The sequence below is a fragment of the Alligator mississippiensis genome, chromosome 12 (genome assembly GCF_030867095.1).
Source record: "Alligator mississippiensis isolate rAllMis1 chromosome 12, rAllMis1, whole genome shotgun sequence".
Lineage (NCBI taxonomy): Eukaryota > Metazoa > Chordata > Crocodylia > Alligatoridae > Alligator > Alligator mississippiensis.
The window spans coordinates 21,371,123-21,390,441 of record NC_081835.1 but is presented as its reverse complement, the minus strand read 5'-3'; the positions used below and the strand labels follow the sequence as shown (position 1 = coordinate 21,390,441).

The window sequence follows — 19,319 nt, the reverse complement described above, 5'->3', positions numbered from 1 at the left end:
CACCCACCACCCTGTGCCACCACCTCCCAGGAGCAGGGCTGGGGCAGCGTGAGGGCAGCAGCACCCCTCTGCAGGCCACACAGGTGCCACCTGGCTGGTCAGATGTGGGGGTGAGGGGGGAAGCTCGCATGCGGCGATAGTGGCCGCTGCCATCCACCACCCCATGCTGGCCATGTTCAACTGCCCCCCACCCCCACGCTCCGTGTCTGGCCACCAGGGGTACACTTATTAAAAAAGGTTGAAAACCCCTGTATTAAACGATCCCAAACATGCCACAGTACACATGTTCAAAAACAAAAGTAGTAACTAATTTGCCTTTAATGCCATTCTAAATACATGCTGCTAGGTCACAAGTGAAAACATCTCATACTGACCGCCAGAAGTTCATGAGTAAATGAGGTATATTTCCAAAGGTGTCTAAATCAATAAAACAATTACTTTAAAGAATGTTTTTTTCCACTAGGGGTCAGGCTTGCTAAATGATTGAACACTATTATTTAAATGCACATATCATATGATGTAAACTTAGAATCTCAGTGATGATGCCAAAGTTTAAACAAAAAAATGTAAATGCTTTCTGTAAACTAATAATCATGTTGCCATCTTATAAGTTAACTGTTACACTTTGGTTCTGGTTTAGGAAAGAGCTCAGGAATTTGAGCCTAGTCTTTCAAACTGTGATTTTGATATTTTTTGGATAGTACTGTGAATCAGAGGGGGAAAAAAACAATACAAGCCTTGAGCTATTCTAAGTATCTCTTTGTGACTACATTCTAAAACAGATAGATACAAGCCCTGATAACTAAACAGGACAGTTAATGAATGAAGGGCTAAGGATGGCTGAGTGAGTGCATCAGGACTGACCCAGTGCACATTATCGCCAGTGCTACATTTTATGTATTCTGTGGTCTGTTCTTTTCTCTGCACAGAGAAAATTCATGCAGGCGATTGGTAGAAGCAAAAATGGGAATTAGTCTGTGTATCAGGAAGAGACTTGAATCTCTCCGACTACATAAATTGTTTTAAGGACAGGCTATGAGGAGCTTTAGGTGCCCTGTTTTGAACAAGGCAATTCTACATATTAAGAGGAGAAAAGTGGAGCTACCTCACAGCCACAAAAATCCTGAAGGAAATAAGCAAAGCACTGGATGACGTTAATGTGTTTCTGGCAATCTTTACTCGAATAGCAGATGAATACTTTTGGCCGGGGCCGGAGCCGTTCCACATGGAGCGCCGCAGCATAGGTTGAAGATTCTGAACTCTCTTCATCTAAATGGGAATATATATTTTCTAAATAGAAAGAAAAAAAAAGATTTCACACTGTAACAGACTGACATTTTTCTTCAATTGTCACAGACTTGTTACTCAAATGTAATGGCCCTTCATTCAGAAGACATTCTTGTTTCCCATCCCACCCTGGATAATGCATATTGTACCCCTTCTGCTACTGCTGCTGTTGGTTTTGTGTGTTTTTTTGTTTTTTTGTTTTTTTACCAACTTTGGAGCTGCAAGATATTCTACTTGGAAAGGAAATGAATTGACGTGCCATTCAGAGAACGCTCTGGAAAGGTTCCTCTATAGATAGGCACCAATGGGGCAACTTCACTTCCACAGCCTGTGGAAGAAGCATGCCCTAACTTTACTGTTCCTTACCTCCCTGGCCCAGGGGATCAAAGAAGCACCTGCAGGTAAACTACAAAAGGAGCAGGACTTAGAGAAGAGAGAAAAGGTTTAAGGTGATGTTTTAGGCCAAACGCCAAGAAAATAAGCAAGTTTGGACTAAATCTAATTAGTTAGGACTGTTCCAGTGAATACAGGGAATTCTTCCTGCTTATTTACATCTTTTAGGGCAGGGGCATTAAACTTCTAAGTAGCCAGGAGATGCATGTCACTTAATATAAAGCACAGGCCCATAGGCCACAACCCCCACTCCACTGCACCCTACGAGGGGCTATGCTGCCCACCCCTGGGGCTGGAGCTGGAAGCAAAAGCTGAGTGAGGGACAGGGAGCCTGAAGACCCCAGATACAGAAGCAGCAGCCAAAGCAATAGGGGGAGCAGCAGTCACTTAAATGCCTGGGGACCACATATTAACCCCTCATAGACAGTGTGCAACCCACAGGCCACAAACTGGACAGTGCTGTTTTAGGGTATTACTTTCCTCCTGCTATAAAACACACACCAGTTAGGCATATCTGTAGTATTTTATAACATTTCCTCTTTTACGTCTGTCTAGTTTCCAGTTTCATAATTTCCATTAATTTTGACTAACAAATATTTTTCTGAACAAGCCAACAAAGTCAAAAATCCTAACCCAACCTATCCAGTCTTCAGCTTGATTTTGTAGATAAGTCATGATTCAAGATTGGTGACATGTTTCATGAGACTAACTTAGCACCAAACACAGGATTAGTGCTTTGCTAGAAGTTCCAGCAGGTGGAAAAGCTAGGGAAGGAGAAGAAAGAGAAGAAAAAAAATAAACAAAAGCACTAACGAAAAAGGAATCTGTGTTTGGCAAGTCAGTCCATTGGCCAGTCAAATATTGTCAGCTGACCAATCAATGACTACATATTTTTTGATTGGTCAAAGATTATAGCAATTTTATAGGGATCAAATATTTTTATTTGCCGTTTTCTTGACAGAATATGATTTTTAATGGACACATTTAATGGAAAATTTGTACTTTTTCTGTATATTCTTTGACTGTACTGGCAATTTTATATAATTTTTGACCTATATTTGACTGGTCGGGTTACTAAACTTTATATGACTGGACAAATACCCAGCCCTAGTTTGGAATAAATCTGTTTTCCATCTGAGCTAGCTCTGAACTGAAACTCCTCAGCTTTATATAAAACTCTGTACTAAATAAACATCATACCTTGTTGTTTTTTGCGGCACATCACTGTGAAAAGCGTTGCAAATGCTGAGATGACAACTAAGGGAACAGTAATGGCAATAGCTCTTATTGGTCCAGCCCACGGGGAATGCACTTTGAAAAAAATAATGCAGAATTAACATAGTTCAAGTAGTTATGTCATTGTTGTCTAATCCACTGAGAGCCAACCTTTTTAGCAGGAGTGACACAAATTAGCACTGCACCAGAGTGCCACTCTGAATCTCTTCTGTCCAATTTTCTGCTGTTTTCTGCTTCCTGCCTTATGTGCCCCATCCCATCTGCTGCCCTGCTTTCTGCTTCTTGTCCTATCTGCCACTGTATTGCTTGTCCCCTCCCTGATCTGTTGCACGCCACAATGCTGCAAGCTGGCCACCCTTGCTCTAATCCCAGTTTTATATTACAGATTGATAACCATTTCAGTGACCCATCCTCAAAACTTCTTGTTGTCTCGGCCAGGCTGAACCGACTCGAGGTGATTCAGAATTTACCCGTTCATCAGGGCGGGCTGGTGAATAGAGAGGCTGACAAAGCTTAATGGTTGCAAAAAACTTAACTTACGTCGCGGGTGGCTGCGACGGAAACGGTTCGGTCGTCTGGACAACAATGTGAGTTGCTCCAGCTGGCGAGGCCAATGCCAGTAAACTCGTCCGTAATTCAAGCCGGCGGGAAAAGGGTATGTCTGGGACTGCGTTCGGCGACGGGAAGAGGGATCGATAGGTGATCAGTCTATCGATCAGCTAGCCGCAAGTCGGATCTCTAAGAGGCACTCTGCAGCGTGCTCAAAGCTCTTCGACTTGGGCGGAAGTTGCGCTAGTTTTTAAACAGCCAGCAAGCCAATTACCGGCCGCCACATGTGAATAATTTAGCACTAGCCAATTGCGGGGCACGAATTTACATCCGAATGGCGGGAACTCTTTGCACCGTGCACCTCTGTGCTGCAAAGAGAAAATGCATCCTGCAAAGGCAGCTGCAAAGTGGCGGGAACTCCTTCCTGCATGCGGGTTCTTTATGCAGCAAAAACCCTCGCTGTGCAAGAGGCTCTCGTGTGCCAAGAAAATTCCATAGTGCCAAGGCACCAAACTCACTGGGTTATGACATGCCCCCTTGCCAACGGCACAACTGGAACTTTCGACACATGAGCACATTATACGGATTCACTGACTTGGCAAAGCCTTCGCAACCAATATATATATATAAATACATAAACAAATAACTTTTGAACACATAACAACAACTGTTGATCATTGTCTGATTGGAAAACAGCCGCTTCAGTCCGTCTTCTCCTAAAACAGACAATGTCAGTAAACACTTAACAAAATAAAATAATGCCATAACAAGTCCTGAGCAGATGGGTTCTTTGCCGTCTCAGTGCCTCCCTCGCAACTATCACTTTCTGGAATCAGGTGGTTGTGGATTACCGCTTCTGCTAGGGTCAAACCTGTGAAGAAAACAGAATAACAAGACAAAACAAAACAAAGAATCATAACTGGCTTCACTGCAAGGATACTGGGTGAACGTCGGAACGGCGTGTCATCCAGTTATGATGAACAATAATAGGAGGACAATCCGGCTTCTCTTCCAGTTGGACAGAATAGGTATTGGGATATTGTCCCGGCCGTTGAACTGTCCCTTTGTGAACTTGTGGATGAGACTGATGAGGGTGAGGTATTGAAATCCATACCAACTCGTCAGGTTGAAACTTGGGCTCCCAAGGTGGGAGTTTTTGGACATTAGCTTCATCCCATAATGGTTTAGCAGTGTTTAGTGAAATAAGGACATCGTGATTAAATTTAGTCCAATTTTTAAATGTCCCTCCTCCTCTAAGGTGAAGCTGCTCCTTGTATAGACCTATGTGTCTCTCCACAACGCCGTTGGACTGCGGGTGGTATGGCAGATGAAGATGCCATGCCACATTGTGAAGACGAGCAAATTTATCCAAAGCATTAGAGTTAAATGGAGGTCCTCCATCAGACTGAATTTCATGAGGAGGCTGCCAGGTGGCAAACACAGCAGTCAAGGCAGTAATAACAGCAGTGGCATTGCTTTTCCGTAAGGGAATAACCTGCAACTGTCTGGTCCCCAAATCAACCACAACTAGTCCTTTATTTGGCGGTTTAGACCCTGGGAGGGGCCCCAGCAGGTCCACCTGCCAAACTTTTCCTGCCGGAAACTGTGAAGAGTCAAAAGCTCCGATCTGATGCTTGGTTTTATGACACTTTTCTTTAGCACACATTTCACAGGCCTGAGCTACCTTTTCCCAATTCCGCCTGGCTCCATATGAGGCCGGCTCTGTAATGGTTCGGCACCAACGTTGATGACAAGCCCGTGGTCCTGGGTGACCCCAATTTTCATGAAGCCACGCGAGGAATGGATTTGCTTCAGGATCAGTGGTAGATGTGACAGGCAAAGCTATGTCGGTCCGGAGTGGATCCTCCAAGAGCTTATCAATTACCTCATGCACTGGATCAGTATTTGGACGATGGGACTTAGTGTGCCTAATCAACGGAAGGCGTACAAATCTAGTTAACGTTCTCCAGATGTCTCGCCAATCATTCAAATTTTCGGAGGGAAAAGCTGTGCCCGTAAGAATTTTGTAGATATACTGTGAATCAATTGCGATGATCGGAACTGGGAGTGTATCGTTATGATACATCAAACAATGTTCCAGTACCTTCAGGAATCCTAATAATTCACATTTTTGGGACGAATTATCATCTGGGTCGGCTTGGAAAATTCCCTTATCATGACAAGCTTTACAGTAATACCTATAGGCTCCTTCATGTCGGGAGGTTCCGTCCGAGGCCATCCACGCTGGGGCTGAAGTTCCATACAGCGTAGGAACCTTTTCCTCATCTTCTGGGCTTGGATCAGGTACCGTGTCTTCCAACCTCCAACAATGCCAATTATAATGGTGGGTTAGTACTAGCGTATTCCAGGTCTTAGACTCCCCTTGAAAATGTGGGTCGATTCTTCCCGCGTCCAGCAAGGGTAACAATGTGGCACCAGGAGCGCGTAACGTCCCATGCCCCCTTGCTAACGGCTCCACCAGTTGTTCAGCTAGGAGAATCTTCCCCATAGCTCCATATCTATGTTGCGCTGCTTGAAGCGTCTTATGGGCTGTATATATCAACTCATCGCAGGGGTTATGCACAACAGCCCACACATGATTGGTGGTGAATCCAAGGGTTATGGTTAGTGACTCACCCAGATCAATGGCATGGAGTTGTGTACCTTTAACTTTGGTTAGCAGCCGAAGCAGATTCTGCTGATCCTTCTCCATCCAAGGCGTGGACTTTCAGGACCTGTCGCGAATCTGTCGCTGTAATTTAGTGAGGAGTGCCAAATCGCTGGGTTCAACATAATGTCGATACCAATTTAAATGACCCAAAAGCTGTTGAAAATGCCTCTTAGTGACAGGGTGGAATGTTTTTAGCGGATCGATGTTAGGACCCTCACGCGAGACTCCGTGGCGGATGGAACCGGTGTATCGAGTGCCAAGGAACGTAATGTCATCTACAGGATGTAGGCTTGACTTTTCCTCGTTGATGCTCCATCCCTCACTTTGAAGGTGAGCAACTAGTTGGTTTACTACACTGGCAACTACAGAGCTATCGCGACCCATGATGGCAATATCATCCACATAACTCCAAATTTTTAATTCTTTCTCTGGGGGAAGACACTGCAAGGCTCAAAAATTCTTCAGGGTGTTATTCATGGCACCAGTGGCTAACGATGGAGCGTTGCGATATCCTTGCGGACAAACTGTCCACCTGTACATGATGCCATCAATACACATATTCAGTATTCCCTCCAGGTCAGTTACTGGGATAGAAAAGAACATATTTTTCAGATCTAATGCGACTCCGACCCACGGACTTTGCTGGAACTGTGCCATCTCAAACATACACTGTGGCAAAGTAGATGGATTAGGTTGTTGAAGTACTTGGCATCTTTTATTGACTTCTCGATAGTCTACGACCAACCGGGCTTCATTAGGCTTCCCAGGTTTCGCCACTCCCCATCCTGATGATAGGTAGCTGGCTGTTACGGTCTTAATACAGCCTTGTCGCTCGAGTCACTGCAGAAGGTTAGTAAGGGACTGTTTCAGAGAATCCTTAGTTGGGATTGGCCGATATCGCCAGGTGGAAGTGTCACGAAGCGTTGGTCGATGCCAGTCCTGCTCTGGGATAATTACGGGTAATGCCCGTAGCACTTGCTCCTTGAGGTCAAACACTTTTATCCCCGGGATTCCTAAAATATTGATGCCCCCTAGAACAGCCTCTAGGGGATATCGGTGATCCTGAACCCAAAACTTGACCTTCGTTGTGACAGCGACAGCGTTAAGCCCTTGTACCTTGATCGTCTTGGTGGTCTTTTGATGAGGTATCGTTGGGGTGATCACATTGGTCTGAGCTCCAGTATCAAGAAGAAAGAATACCTGTTGTTGGTCATCCGGATCGGTAGGGTTGTAAACAGTGAGTTCAGCGTATGGTCGAGAATCAGTAGGATCAGGTCTGAGTTGAGGAAGGCCGCCGGCAGAGCCGACGGCCATTACTCGTTTTTTGACGGATCCTCAAAATTAAATCCCATTGCTTCAGCCATACTGGTCTGGGCCTTGTCTCCCAAAAGTCTCAACTGAGCCTTTGTTAGACCGGAGTGAGCAAGAAGAAATCCGAACATAGTCCTTTCCTTCAGAGTTCTTTCCTTTGAGGTTCTTTCTTTTGGGGTCCTTGGAGGTGATCCCCATGGGTCTCGTCAAGGGGTATACCCTGGACGCCTAGGCCTCAATGTTGCAGCCAGGTACGCTGAAGGTCGATCCCTTGTGTCATTAGAAGCTTCCTCATCTTGCTTCATAAGTGCCTGCAATCGTGGAAGATGGCCTAAAAGACTTCCCACTGGTTGTCCTGCGATCGGGTTCAAGAAGAGTCGAAGCGTAACAGCATTCGCTCCTCCGTACACCTCCACGCAGGCATCTATGGCTTCCAAGGGCGTTGGAATTGCCCCAGGGTCTGATAGTTGACGATGAGCCCATCTCTCTTTACGCTGGACTGCTGTTAGTCCCATTGGATTTGTTCTTGGGCTCCATGAGAGATACGACACTCCAACTATAGCCAGAGAAGTTGTTCTGCAGTAGCCTTCTTCGGGCAACCCTTGTGCCAGGTGTGAAATTTGTGGGTTACCTGTCCTACCACAAGCGCCGGGAGCAGGATGGGCCAGTGGGCACTGTCCGTGACCACATTCAAATCAGTAGCGCGCCCTCCGCTCCACGCTGCTTGTCGTGTCAGGGCACTCGCTTCTTCTTTATCCAAAGTGTCGGATCCAAATTCCACTATCAGTTTTCCTAACCATATGGCCAAGGTTTCTTCCGGCCTTATTTTGGATTCTTTACAAAGTTCTTGAATCTCTGGTCTGGCGCGTGTACGAGAGATAGTGGTGGTACGTGTAGCACCATCTTCATCCTCAACATGCTTCGTCACAGCTATCGGGTAAGCTGCGGCAGAGAGAGGGTTAAATTCTGCATCTGGGAGCATTGAGTATATCCCTCCTCCCATTGCCCCCTCCCTGTGGTAAAGAGGCGTGATTGCAGGGAATGATGTCACTTCAGGGGGTGGAGTCACCAGGGGAATCCCCGCCGGGTCTTCCAAAACTCCGCCCCTCCTTTCCGGGTTCCCCGGGTAGCTCGCGCTTCTCTCCGCGCCATTTTCTGCTAGCAGCATCATGCGGCTGGCACTGTTAACAAACGCTGCTCCGGAGCCCTTTGCTGTCCGCTCCAGCGACTCTTTACCTGCAGTATACATCTGAGCCTCCAGATTCGCGTATTCCCTGAATAGGCCCGTTACTGCACAGAACGGCACATTGATCATCTTTCCCTTTTTCCATTTAATTAGACCCCACTTCGGCTTGTGACGGCCCTTAGTTTCTAAATCCTCCCGTAGCTGAACAAGGAGCTCATGGCCCCGCGACTCGGGCACCAAATCCGGACAGTTGAACCAGTCCACAGGTTGGGTTCCCCCCCTCCTTCAAGTATCGGGTGCATTGGGCGAACTCCTGAGCGGGGGTCAGCTTTTCTGCCTTCCGCGCTTTCACCCCGGCCAGGGATATTGTTGATGTTTCTTCCGGGGGCCGATAGTAAACCCGGTCGCTCCCCATTATGCATCCGAACTCCCCTAGGGATAGTTTTGTTCTCCATTCTTTTATTACAGTCTCTTCTCTTTTTACGGAGAAGTAACCATCAATACTTCTTTCCTCCCCTTCTACCGCCTGGTGGTAAGCGATATGCGCCCATAGATCGTTAGCGTTCTCTACGTGGCGGTTCCCGGTGCGCCAGGGGCAGCACCCAATTAAGTTCTTCTCCATCACTGTGCTCTTTAATCCCATCCTCGTCGCCATGTCTCGGCCGGGCTGAACCGACTCGAGGTGATTCAGAATTTACCCATTCGTCAGGGCGGGCTGGTGAATAGCGAGGCTGACAAAGCTTAATGGTTGCAAAAAACTTTACTTACGTCATGGGTGGCCGCGACGGAAATGGTTCGGTCGTCTGGACAACAATGTGAGTTGCTCCAGCTGGCGAGGCCAATGCCAGTAAACTGGTCCGTAATTCAAGCCAGTGGGAAAAGGGTATGTCTGGGACTGCGTTCGGCGACGGGAAGAGGGATCGATAGGTGATCAGTCTATCGATCAGCTAGCCGCAAGTCGGATCTCTAAGAGGCACTCTGCAGCGTGCTCAAAGCTCTTCGACTTGGGCGGAAGTCGCGCTAGTTTTTAAACAGCCAGCAAGCCAATTACCGGCTGCCACGTGTGAATAATTTAGCACTAGCCATTTGCGGGGCACGAATTTACATCCGAATGGCGGGAACTCTTTGCACCGTGCACCTCCGTGCTGTAAAGAGAAAATGCATCCTGCAAAGGCAGCTGCAAAGTGGCGGGAACTCCCTCCTGCATGCGGGTTCTTTATGCAGCAAAAACCCTCGCTGTGCAAGAGGCTCTCAGGTGTCAAGAAAATTCCATAGTGCCGAGGCACCAAACTCACTGGGTCGTGACACTTGTAAGACTAACAAACAGCTAAATCCATGCTCTATCCTAGATAAATTCTTAAAACACCTCAATCATCATGCTATGAGTGTCTTCCAGAATGTATTAAATCAGACAGTGGGGGTGAACATTTTTGGCAAGTGAGCCACAAACCAGCTCTGCATCTTCTCTGAGCGCCACTTCAACTCTATTTCCCTGTCAAATCTGCTACTGTACTTGCTGCTTCCTTTCCTGTGCTCCCTGGTCCTGGACTGGCTCTTGAGAAAGCACCATTCCCTACCAAGATGATCTTTATCCCTGAGCCTCTCTAAGTAGGGCAAAATATAAATAATAAATAACAATAACAATATGACAGGAAGTTTCAGCATACTTGAGGAAGGATTGTTGACCACAATCTTCATCTGATCTTTTTTTTTGTTTTTGTTTAATAATCTACCTCTAGGTAACTACAGCAGAATTTTATTGAGCAGCTGCTTATTTTAGCATTCCATTAATCCTGTTCACAAAAGGGCATTACAATATTTCTATTTTGTACCTCATGCACCACTTGCACAGAGCTAAAATGCGCACTCCGATTTTTCAATGTCTTTGAAAAATTAGTTCCTAGCAAATAATCCCAATTTTACAGCACAGTCTGCTTGTGCAATTCTTTACACAAGATGGAAGTAAAATAATATGTAAAAGCAGTATCATTTTTTATCAAAAAGGTCACAGAAAAGCTGTATGTAAGAATATAGAAGGGCCTCAGTAGCCCTGATCATGGGGATTTTTATGGTAAATAATCTTCAGCATAAACTACTAGTACAAGTTAGTACATGGCCATTTTAAAAAGAAAATTCTTACCTGGTTTTAACGCATAGTGCATTGTTTTCCTTGTTGTATTAGTGTCATCGACCAGCTTAAAAAAAGAAATGTCTCATTTTAAATACTGAAAACTATGGGGAAAATAATTCTCTGCAACACAGGAAACAACTGTCCTGGACTTCCAGAACTAAAGGAAGTTACAGAAAAAAATGACAACATCTAGAATTGGTTACCTCACAAGATAATCAAGAATGAGTAGAACACCAACTCTTTTGGTAAAAGATGGAATTTGCCATTTTCAGCACTAATTTTGCCCATTTAAAAAGGGCACCAATCCATTCTAATCAATATCTAATCTCAAAGGAAGGAAATAAGGGTGGGAGATAAATGTAATGGAGTAATACCATTTTTACTCAAATATAGTAGGAGGGTTTTTTCCCCAAATCAACATTGGAGTGCAAAATTCACATACAAGGAAACCTCATTAAATACATTATCTATCTTTAAGCTGCTGCAAAAAGCAGCATGTGCTCAGCAATGGAAACCACTATAAAGTTGATTAAATGCAGCCAGCACTCAGCACGACTACAAAACACGTGGTTTGCATGAGGCAAACATCTGATAGGAACTTTTTTTTTGGCCTTAAAAAAACAACCAATGGGCAGGTGTTAATTCTGCAGGGAACTGGCACTGGGCCTGGAGGTATGGCAATACCACACCAGTACTGGGGGGAGTCAAAGCTAGACCGGACACTTGGTGCCAGAAATGCTGGATCTTAGCCAAAAGGCTGAGATGCTGATGACCACAAGGATAGTCTAATGCAACCCATCTAAATAAGATATATGTACTGCCCACTAGACCCAGTGGAATCCCCTATGGTTCAGTGGTAGAATCCTTGTCTACCACACGGGAGATCTGGGTTTGATTCCCAGAAACTTACACAACTACAGCCATGGAGGCACCAAACATTGGAACTCAGTCTAGTCTTTGGATTCTGTCTCAGTGGCCTAGAGGGAGGATGAAAGGTCTGGGCACCCTCCACTCCTTCAAGAATTCCTGCCCAGGCACATGCATCAAAGGTCTGGGTGGCCCTCATGCATACACCATGATCCAAGATGATTGATGGTTGCCACCACTGCACTCAGTCCCTCTCAGTGCTGACTCTTTTTTCACTACACTGACCACATTTCAACTTCCTCTTCTTTCCCACAGCTGAGCTGCACCTTCCTTTCCCATTTTGAATGAGTATTGTTTTTTAACCATCCTTAAATGTTTGGCAAATATCACCAAACGGGGCCCCAAACAGCTTACTCAGAATCCCTCTGTAGCCCCCTCTCTCAGCCCGTTGTATATGATTAGTACACCTCCATCTTCCAGGAGATGGAGCCGGACCAGGCTGCCCTGCACCTCATCAGCATATAAATTTTTGGAGGATCCAAGGACTCGTGACAAGAACATCTAGCTCCAGTCATGAGTGGAGGGCTAGCTAGCACATGGATCCTTTGTGGGAAGTGTCTGGAGTACACACACATGCTGAGCTGTGCTGATCTGTGGGATCACCATAGCTTGAAATAACGTTGACTCTGCTGGTGCCCAGTCCAATGAACTAGTTAGTAAATCATAAGCCTTTTAGTTTTGGACTAATGCCACACATAGTTTCTACTATATCTAAGTAAGCACAAGGGCTGCTTAGAAGTGTGTTTATGGAATACCTGTGTAAAACTTGTAGCAGTTTCAAAAGATGTGAACTGGATCCATTCTGCATGAACTAAGTCTATGGGTACCGACGTACTAATTTCCTTACGTGCAGGTTACTACAGGTATGTATATTTCTAGGTCACTGTTTTCAAATTTACTTCTCGCTTTCACGTGAGAAGCACATGTTCCAGGGATAACACGGGAAAGAAGCTGGGCGGAGGGGCCAGAGGACAAGGAGGCTACCTGATCTCCCAGATTTATTTTCTCACTGCTGTGGCAGTGAGAAGTGGACAAAATCAACGGAAACCTCCAATAATTATTTTCTTTATCTGGAAAATTATAACAAAGTAAAAATTTTCCATATATAGAATCTAATTATGGGGGGTCATCTCATAATCAGAGGTGTATTATATTTGAGTAAATATGGTAGATTCCACTAGCTGGAATCTTCCCAGGCTTATAAAATAATAAATGATAAAAAGTGGAGATAGTCTATTTTTTTTTTTTTTTTTTAAACATTTCAGCCAAAAATACAAAACATTATGAAGGAAAGTTTTCATTAAACTTTTTGCATATTTTCCTTACCAGAGCTGCTCAATAGGTCCAAGGTCCCAAACATTATCATTTTTTGCTGTGGGATTCTCATATTACAGCAGAAATTCAGACAGATATTTTCAGTCTGCATCTGGTAGAAAGGTTGCAACACTTTTGGTACAGACTTTGCTACTCTGCTCCAGCTCATGGTGCCAAATTCATTACAATACTGTATTCTACTGAGGCAATGCTTTAAAATTATTTGGAAAGTGAAGATGTTGCCAAAAGCAGAACCTTGTTTACTGAGTGGGACGTGTTGCTGAGGCCTATGAAACCAGTGCTCTAGGATCTACAGGGGCTCATTATTAGCCCTGGGCTAGAGCTTCAGGTTAAAGGCAGCCTACAATGCCCCAAGTGGACTAGGCCCCACCTACTTGAAAGGCTGCCTCTTATCCCATGATGTACTGCCACAGCTGTGGTCAGCAAAGTTGCTTAGCTGATAGGACGTGTCTTTTTCTGTAAAAAATTAAGGACCCTGGAAACTACTCCTCCCTTGATCCAAAATAGCCTGAATTTGATGACTTTCCAGAAATGCTACAAAAGCCACCTGTTATAGGGCTTAACAGAGAGGGGAGGATATGATTCTGCAATAATGGGAGTGAAAAGGAAATTTCCTTAAAGCTGGCTGACTGAGCTGGACTTGATAAGGTGAGCTATTTATCTTTGTCCTATGTATGCTTCTTTAATGATGCTGAGGCATTATGTTGTACTATTTTAACTGTCAGGTGGCCTATAATATTTGTATAGACATTATTATTTACAATATAATTACGATGGATGGTAGGATCCTGGATTGTAATCTGGAGCACAGAAGAGGGTGCCAGGCAGTCAACTCACAAGGACTTCCACTTGGCTCAGCATGGAGGAGGAGCTCTTTCCACCACTGCATGGCTATGTAAGGGCCAAACTCAACTTTCCTAATATGTTAATTTGTCTCATGGATTTCAGTGAAGATTCACAGGATGTAATTACAGTAGAAATTGGCGCTCAGTATTTTTATTGTAATAAGTTAATATAGGATTAATATAGAAATTCATTTCTTAAGCTGATTTACAAACATTGTTTTAGAAATATTACCTCAATGATATAATCCCCTGGAGATGCATTCTGAAGAACACAGCTTGTGATATCAGTGTTTTGTTCCTGTAAATAAACAGAGGAGAATATTCCAGAAGACAGTCTCACACTTTTAAAGCCTAATAGAAAATGCATTCACAATAAATAATATTGGCCTGGAAATATACTTTGCCACCTGGCATGGGACACTGGAGTTGAGGCTCATCATTATAACAACCTGGCAGACAGCAAGAGAATGAAAACTACAGTTTACAGCTTCCAAGGTAAGATATAAGGATATAACTGGACAGAATGACTATTTGTACACTGAATTTCTGTCCCTTTGTATTGTTGAACATCCTAACACAAATGAGTCACATTTAATGCAACCTCTAAAACACAAGGGCTTTGATTCTCCGCTCGCCCACAATATGTGTAGGCCTTTATGCAATGCAATACTGGTATCAAATATCACCATTCAGATTTGGACCCATTTCACACAATTGTAACATGATCTATATAACGGTACAAAGTACAGAACAATTTCCTTGCCCCGCCTATCTCATCTTTAAAATATGAAGATAAGCCTAACTATAAACCACACAGACATTTTTTGAGCATCACTTCAAATGGACAAGATTTAAAGAGGTAAAACTGTGTGAATAAGGAGCATCTGAAGTCAAATGATAATATAGAACTTTAACATACCATAAATTGTTAAATATGTTTTAATTTCTTCAACAAGCCCATGGCTTACCTGTTTACAAGTCTTTTGTTTAAAATGTCCTTCATGCTTAAGTTTGTAGTGGAGGTAATAGTATCTAAACCCAAAGTTGTGAGGTGCATGATCAAAAGATACTTGCATGTTAAAACCTTGCTGAGTAACATTCAGATTCCTTGGCTTCCAGTCTGTTAGAAGACAGAGAGTTATGGGCAGGCAGATTACTATTTCAAGAACAATAACTGTTTTGTAACATACATGCATGGAAAAATATTACATTTTACTCACAGGGCTTGCAGGCAAGGTTTTCTGGCTGCAGCAACAATTCACAGGCTACAAACACATGGAAAAAGAATCTTAATAATAAAATTATGTTTTTCAAATGTTTTGCTCCAAAAAGTAAAAAGTGGCGAAAAGGAAGCAAAAACATGGAAGCTATTTTATAATTTTGGTTACAGGAGAGCCATCATTTAGTAAATTCAGCTCATCTGCCATGACTCAAGTCACCTTCAACTCTTTTTTTTTTTGTATATAAAAGGATCACTTGAAATATTAGTGCTTAACAAGACAGGTACTGCGGAAACCATAATGAGCAAGAGTGAATGAATATAGCCATAACCACTGTATTTATTTGAACTAATAAACATAGTGAGTGCTACTGAAAGGCTAAAATGTTACTTTAGTCAGCATAACCATAAAGGGCTGAAAAAGTTTAGAATGCTTATTTATCCTAAAATAATTTTAAAGCATTTTAGACAGAAAAATCCTGAACAGTGGAAGCTCTTTGTGGACGTAAGATCGATGTCAAGATTTTCAAAAAAAAGTGTACCTAAATTTAGGTTGTTATGCTTACATTTAGCTACTTGCCTCCATGAGGGAAACTGACCAATATAGCTATTCCAAAATAACTGTTCTCAAATGGCTTTCTGCTGGAGGTGTACCAGTGCATCAGTCAATATCGTATTTGCACCGACAAAAGGAAAATTAACATTATCACTGATCGGCTTTTATTGTCTGATGTGGCTGATAATGTCACCAATAAATGCTGCATGTATGTGCACAGTTGCAGCATGCACGTGGCCAGCCTGGCAGCTTGCAGAGCAGTGTCTAGCTGATAAGTCTGTTGAGGGGGAAGGAGCAGGGGAAGGGAAGGGAAGGGGTGTAGGGGGGGTGCAGACTGAGGACCCTGCAATGAAGGAGGGAGTGGGGCTTGTGCTGGGGCAGGTGCTGCACAGCCTGGGTGGGGCACAGGACAGAGCCATGAGTGGCTCATCCGAGGGAGGGTGAATCCCACTGCTACATGCACCCCTGGGAGAGCCATGGGGGTGTGTGTATCCCCTGGATCTATGCATGGGGTGAGGACAGGCTGGGGCCAGGGGCACTGTAGGCTTTTCCCAGTGTGGGGGCTGGGCCAGGGCTGCGCTTGGGGCAGGTGGAGGCAGTACTGGGAGAGGAACTATGGTGAATTTCGGGACGGCTGTAACCCACCCCATAACATCCTCCCTGCACCAGTACCACTGCTGCCCACCCCAAGCGCAGACCTAGCCCAACTCCTACCCACCAGGAAGAACCTAGCCCCTGCCCCAGCCTGCAGTGGCAGCCCACCCTCACCCTGTGCACAGATCCAAGGGGCACATGACCCCCATGGCTCCCCTGGGGGTGTGCGCAATGGCAGAATCCGCCCCCCATCGAACAAGCCTCTTGCAGCTCTATCCCGTGCCCTGCCCTGCCCCAGCTGGGCAGCACCTACCCCAGCCCCAGCCCCTCACTCATCACAGGGGCCTCAATCTGCCACCTCCTGCCCTTTCTCTCCCCCGCCACAGACTTACCAGCCAGATGCTGCTCTCCAAGCTGCTGAGCTGCATATCAGCAATCAGATCAGTATCAGCTGATTTGTCTCCTTAATAATCAGCCATCAGTATCGGCCCAAAAAATCTTTATTGGTGCAGCCCTACTTTCTACTATAATATAGCTATTCCCAAATAATAGCTCAGTCTATATGCAGAATAAAACTACCCCATCCAGAACAATTACTCTATGTGAGCTAAGTAATTATTCCAAAATAGTCACTTTTACTTTAGAATAAAGTGCACACATTTGGTGAATAACCTCCATACACCTATGGTGCAATAGTTATTCTGGAAAAGATATGTGAATTTCCCCATATAGGCAAGCCCTAAGTGACCTGAATTTCCAGAGTGACAACACTACCAAATACCCAGCAGTTCTTGTCAACTTCAGTGGGAGTCGTCAGCAAGTACCTTATACTTTGGAAAAATCAGATCACCTATATAGTTACATACATGAAGATACATCAGGATTGTATCCTTAGACCAGTTTTTAAAATTGTGACCTCAAATTCAAAACCAGTGGGAAATTATCTGTAACATCCTGCTAGTAACTTGGGCAAGCTGTCCTTACTAAAGCAGAAGAGATAACCCAGTCTTTACAGAAATGTGATTTTTGCCACACTGGATCAGACCTATGACCCATTTAGCCTAGTACCCTATCTTCAGCATGGCTAGATCCAGACTTCAAAAAAAACTGTAAGAAACCTTACAGTAAATCTGCTGTCCATGAGGGTTAGCTGCATGCCTCTGCTCAGACTACTTATTTTGTCCATTTCTCTTTGGCAGTTTGTAATGTGGATTGTTGTCCACTAGAGACGAATCTGTGGTTTCTAAACTCATTTCACTTACAAATCCAGCTGTCCTCCTAAAATGAAATCAGGTGCTATCTTTTCTCAGACATACACCCCCTTAAAACACTTCCTCTTCTGAGTTCCTGATACAAGGTATCTACTTCTGCAGGGAAGAGGCAGAGAAAGGAGGATTGGGAAGATAACTTACGCCGAGTTCTGAAGAAAAATGGGTGGTAGTTACTTTCATTTTTAATGGAAGGAAAAGGAACAATCTTTACAAAATAATCCGTTTCAAACTTCAGATTTAGAAAAGGCTGAGATTCCATTCCCTAGAAAAATATAAAAAGACTGTGATATTTTTAAGTTATTGGACCTGGGCATTTAAAAATATATTCTCTCAAAGCAAGCCCATAGTTCTCCGGGACACTAACAGAAATTATGTGATTTGGGACGTGGGCAGACAAATGATTACAGTGATCCACTTTAACTGTTTCATCTATCTGCTCTATTCCACTCTAAATGGAAGCTAAAGCATTGGAACTTTAAACTTGTTTCATTCAGGTGTATAGTTACAGGGGTTTGGCTCTACTATACTGGTACAAGAGAAGACAGACTATACAATATAGGCTTCTCAAGCAAATCCCGGGATGTCATTCTCCCCCTGTACTCGGCCTTAGTGAGGCCGCAGCTGGAGTACTGTGTCCAGTTTTGGGCTCCACAATTCAAAAAGGATGTGGAGAAGCTTGAGAGAGTCCAGAGAAGAGCCACGCGCATGATCAGAGGTCAGGGAAGCAGACCCTACGATGACAGGCTGAGAGCCCTGGGGCTCTTTAGCCTGGAAAAGCGCAGGCTCAGGGGTGATCTGATGGCCACCTACAAGTTTATCAGGGGTGACCACCAGTATCTGGGGGAACGTTTGTTCACCAGAGTGCCCCAAGGGATGACGACTAGGTCGAATGGTCACAAACTACTACAAGATCGTTTCAGGCTGGACATAAGGAAGAATTTCTTTACTGTCCGAGCCCCCAAGGTCTGGAACAGCCTGCCACCGGAGGTGGTTCAAGCGCCTACATTGAACACCTTCAAGAGCAAACTGGATGCTTATCTTGCTGGGATCCTATGACCCCAGCTGACTTCCTGCCCTTTGGGCAGGGGGCTGGACTCGATGATCTTCCGAGGCCCCTTCCAGCCCTAATGTCTATGAAATCTATGAAATAACTGATTCACCTGCTGACAAATGCTCTGGAGAGCTTATGTTCCCCTTTACCCTTCTACTGTATATTGGTTTAGAGCAGTGATTTCTAAAAGGGTGTGCCGTAGGAGTGGCAGAAGTGTATTTCCAAAAATGGGCTGGAGGGGACACCATACAGGTCAGCCCCATCCATTGGGATCAGGCTCATGGACCAGATCCAGTCTGCAGACTGATGAGTCAAGTGTGTTGCCATTTTTAATCAGAAAAAAGTGCATTCCACATAATAAAAGTTTGAGAAACAGTGGTTTAGAGAGATCTAGTTAGCCGTGTCAGTGGCGATGCATAGGGGGTGCACGTGCAAGAGCCAGCCGATCGCTGCAGGCACTCCCAAAGCAGCCACAGCCACTCCCGGAAGTGGCTTCAACGATCGGCTGTCGCGGGATCAGCCGCGGGGGTCTCCCCAGGCAGCAAGATTGGCCGTGGGCTAAGGCGGCACCAGTTGCCCATGAGCTGTGTTAATCTGAATTGGGCAGAAAACAGGACTGGCACCTTAGAGACTAACTGGTTCAAAAAGGTAAATTGGTTTAGTGTAAGACTATATACAGCCATTAGGCAGCATTTGGCCACTTCCGCTATCTATGCACTGCCAAGCAGGAGGCCCCAGACCGCTGCATTCTGCACTG

At 44.7% G+C, this 19,319-nt stretch overlaps 1 protein-coding gene across 4 annotated transcripts in view; it reads right to left on the bottom strand.

Annotated features, from left to right (window-relative positions):
• The window catches only part of IL17RD (interleukin 17 receptor D), an 87,882-nt gene that overhangs the window by 8,735 nt on the left and 59,828 nt on the right, over positions 1–19,319 (bottom strand). For 2 of the 4 annotated variants that reach the window (XM_059716122.1, XM_059716119.1), the window contains exons 5-11: positions 17,653–17,773; positions 15,092–15,136; positions 14,840–14,991; positions 14,104–14,169; positions 10,774–10,828; positions 2,881–2,991; positions 1,106–1,290 (exon numbers count right to left, since the gene is read on the bottom strand). In XM_059716122.1, coding sequence (XP_059572105.1) covers positions 1,106–1,290; positions 2,881–2,991; positions 10,774–10,828; positions 14,104–14,169; positions 14,840–14,991; positions 15,092–15,136; positions 17,653–17,773 — 735 coding nt within the window. The remainder of the gene's footprint in view (positions 1–1,105; positions 1,291–2,880; positions 2,992–10,773; positions 10,829–14,103; positions 14,170–14,839; positions 14,992–15,091; positions 15,137–17,652; positions 17,774–19,319) is intronic. The other 2 variants (XM_059716120.1, XM_059716121.1) reach the window with 2 other exon arrangements.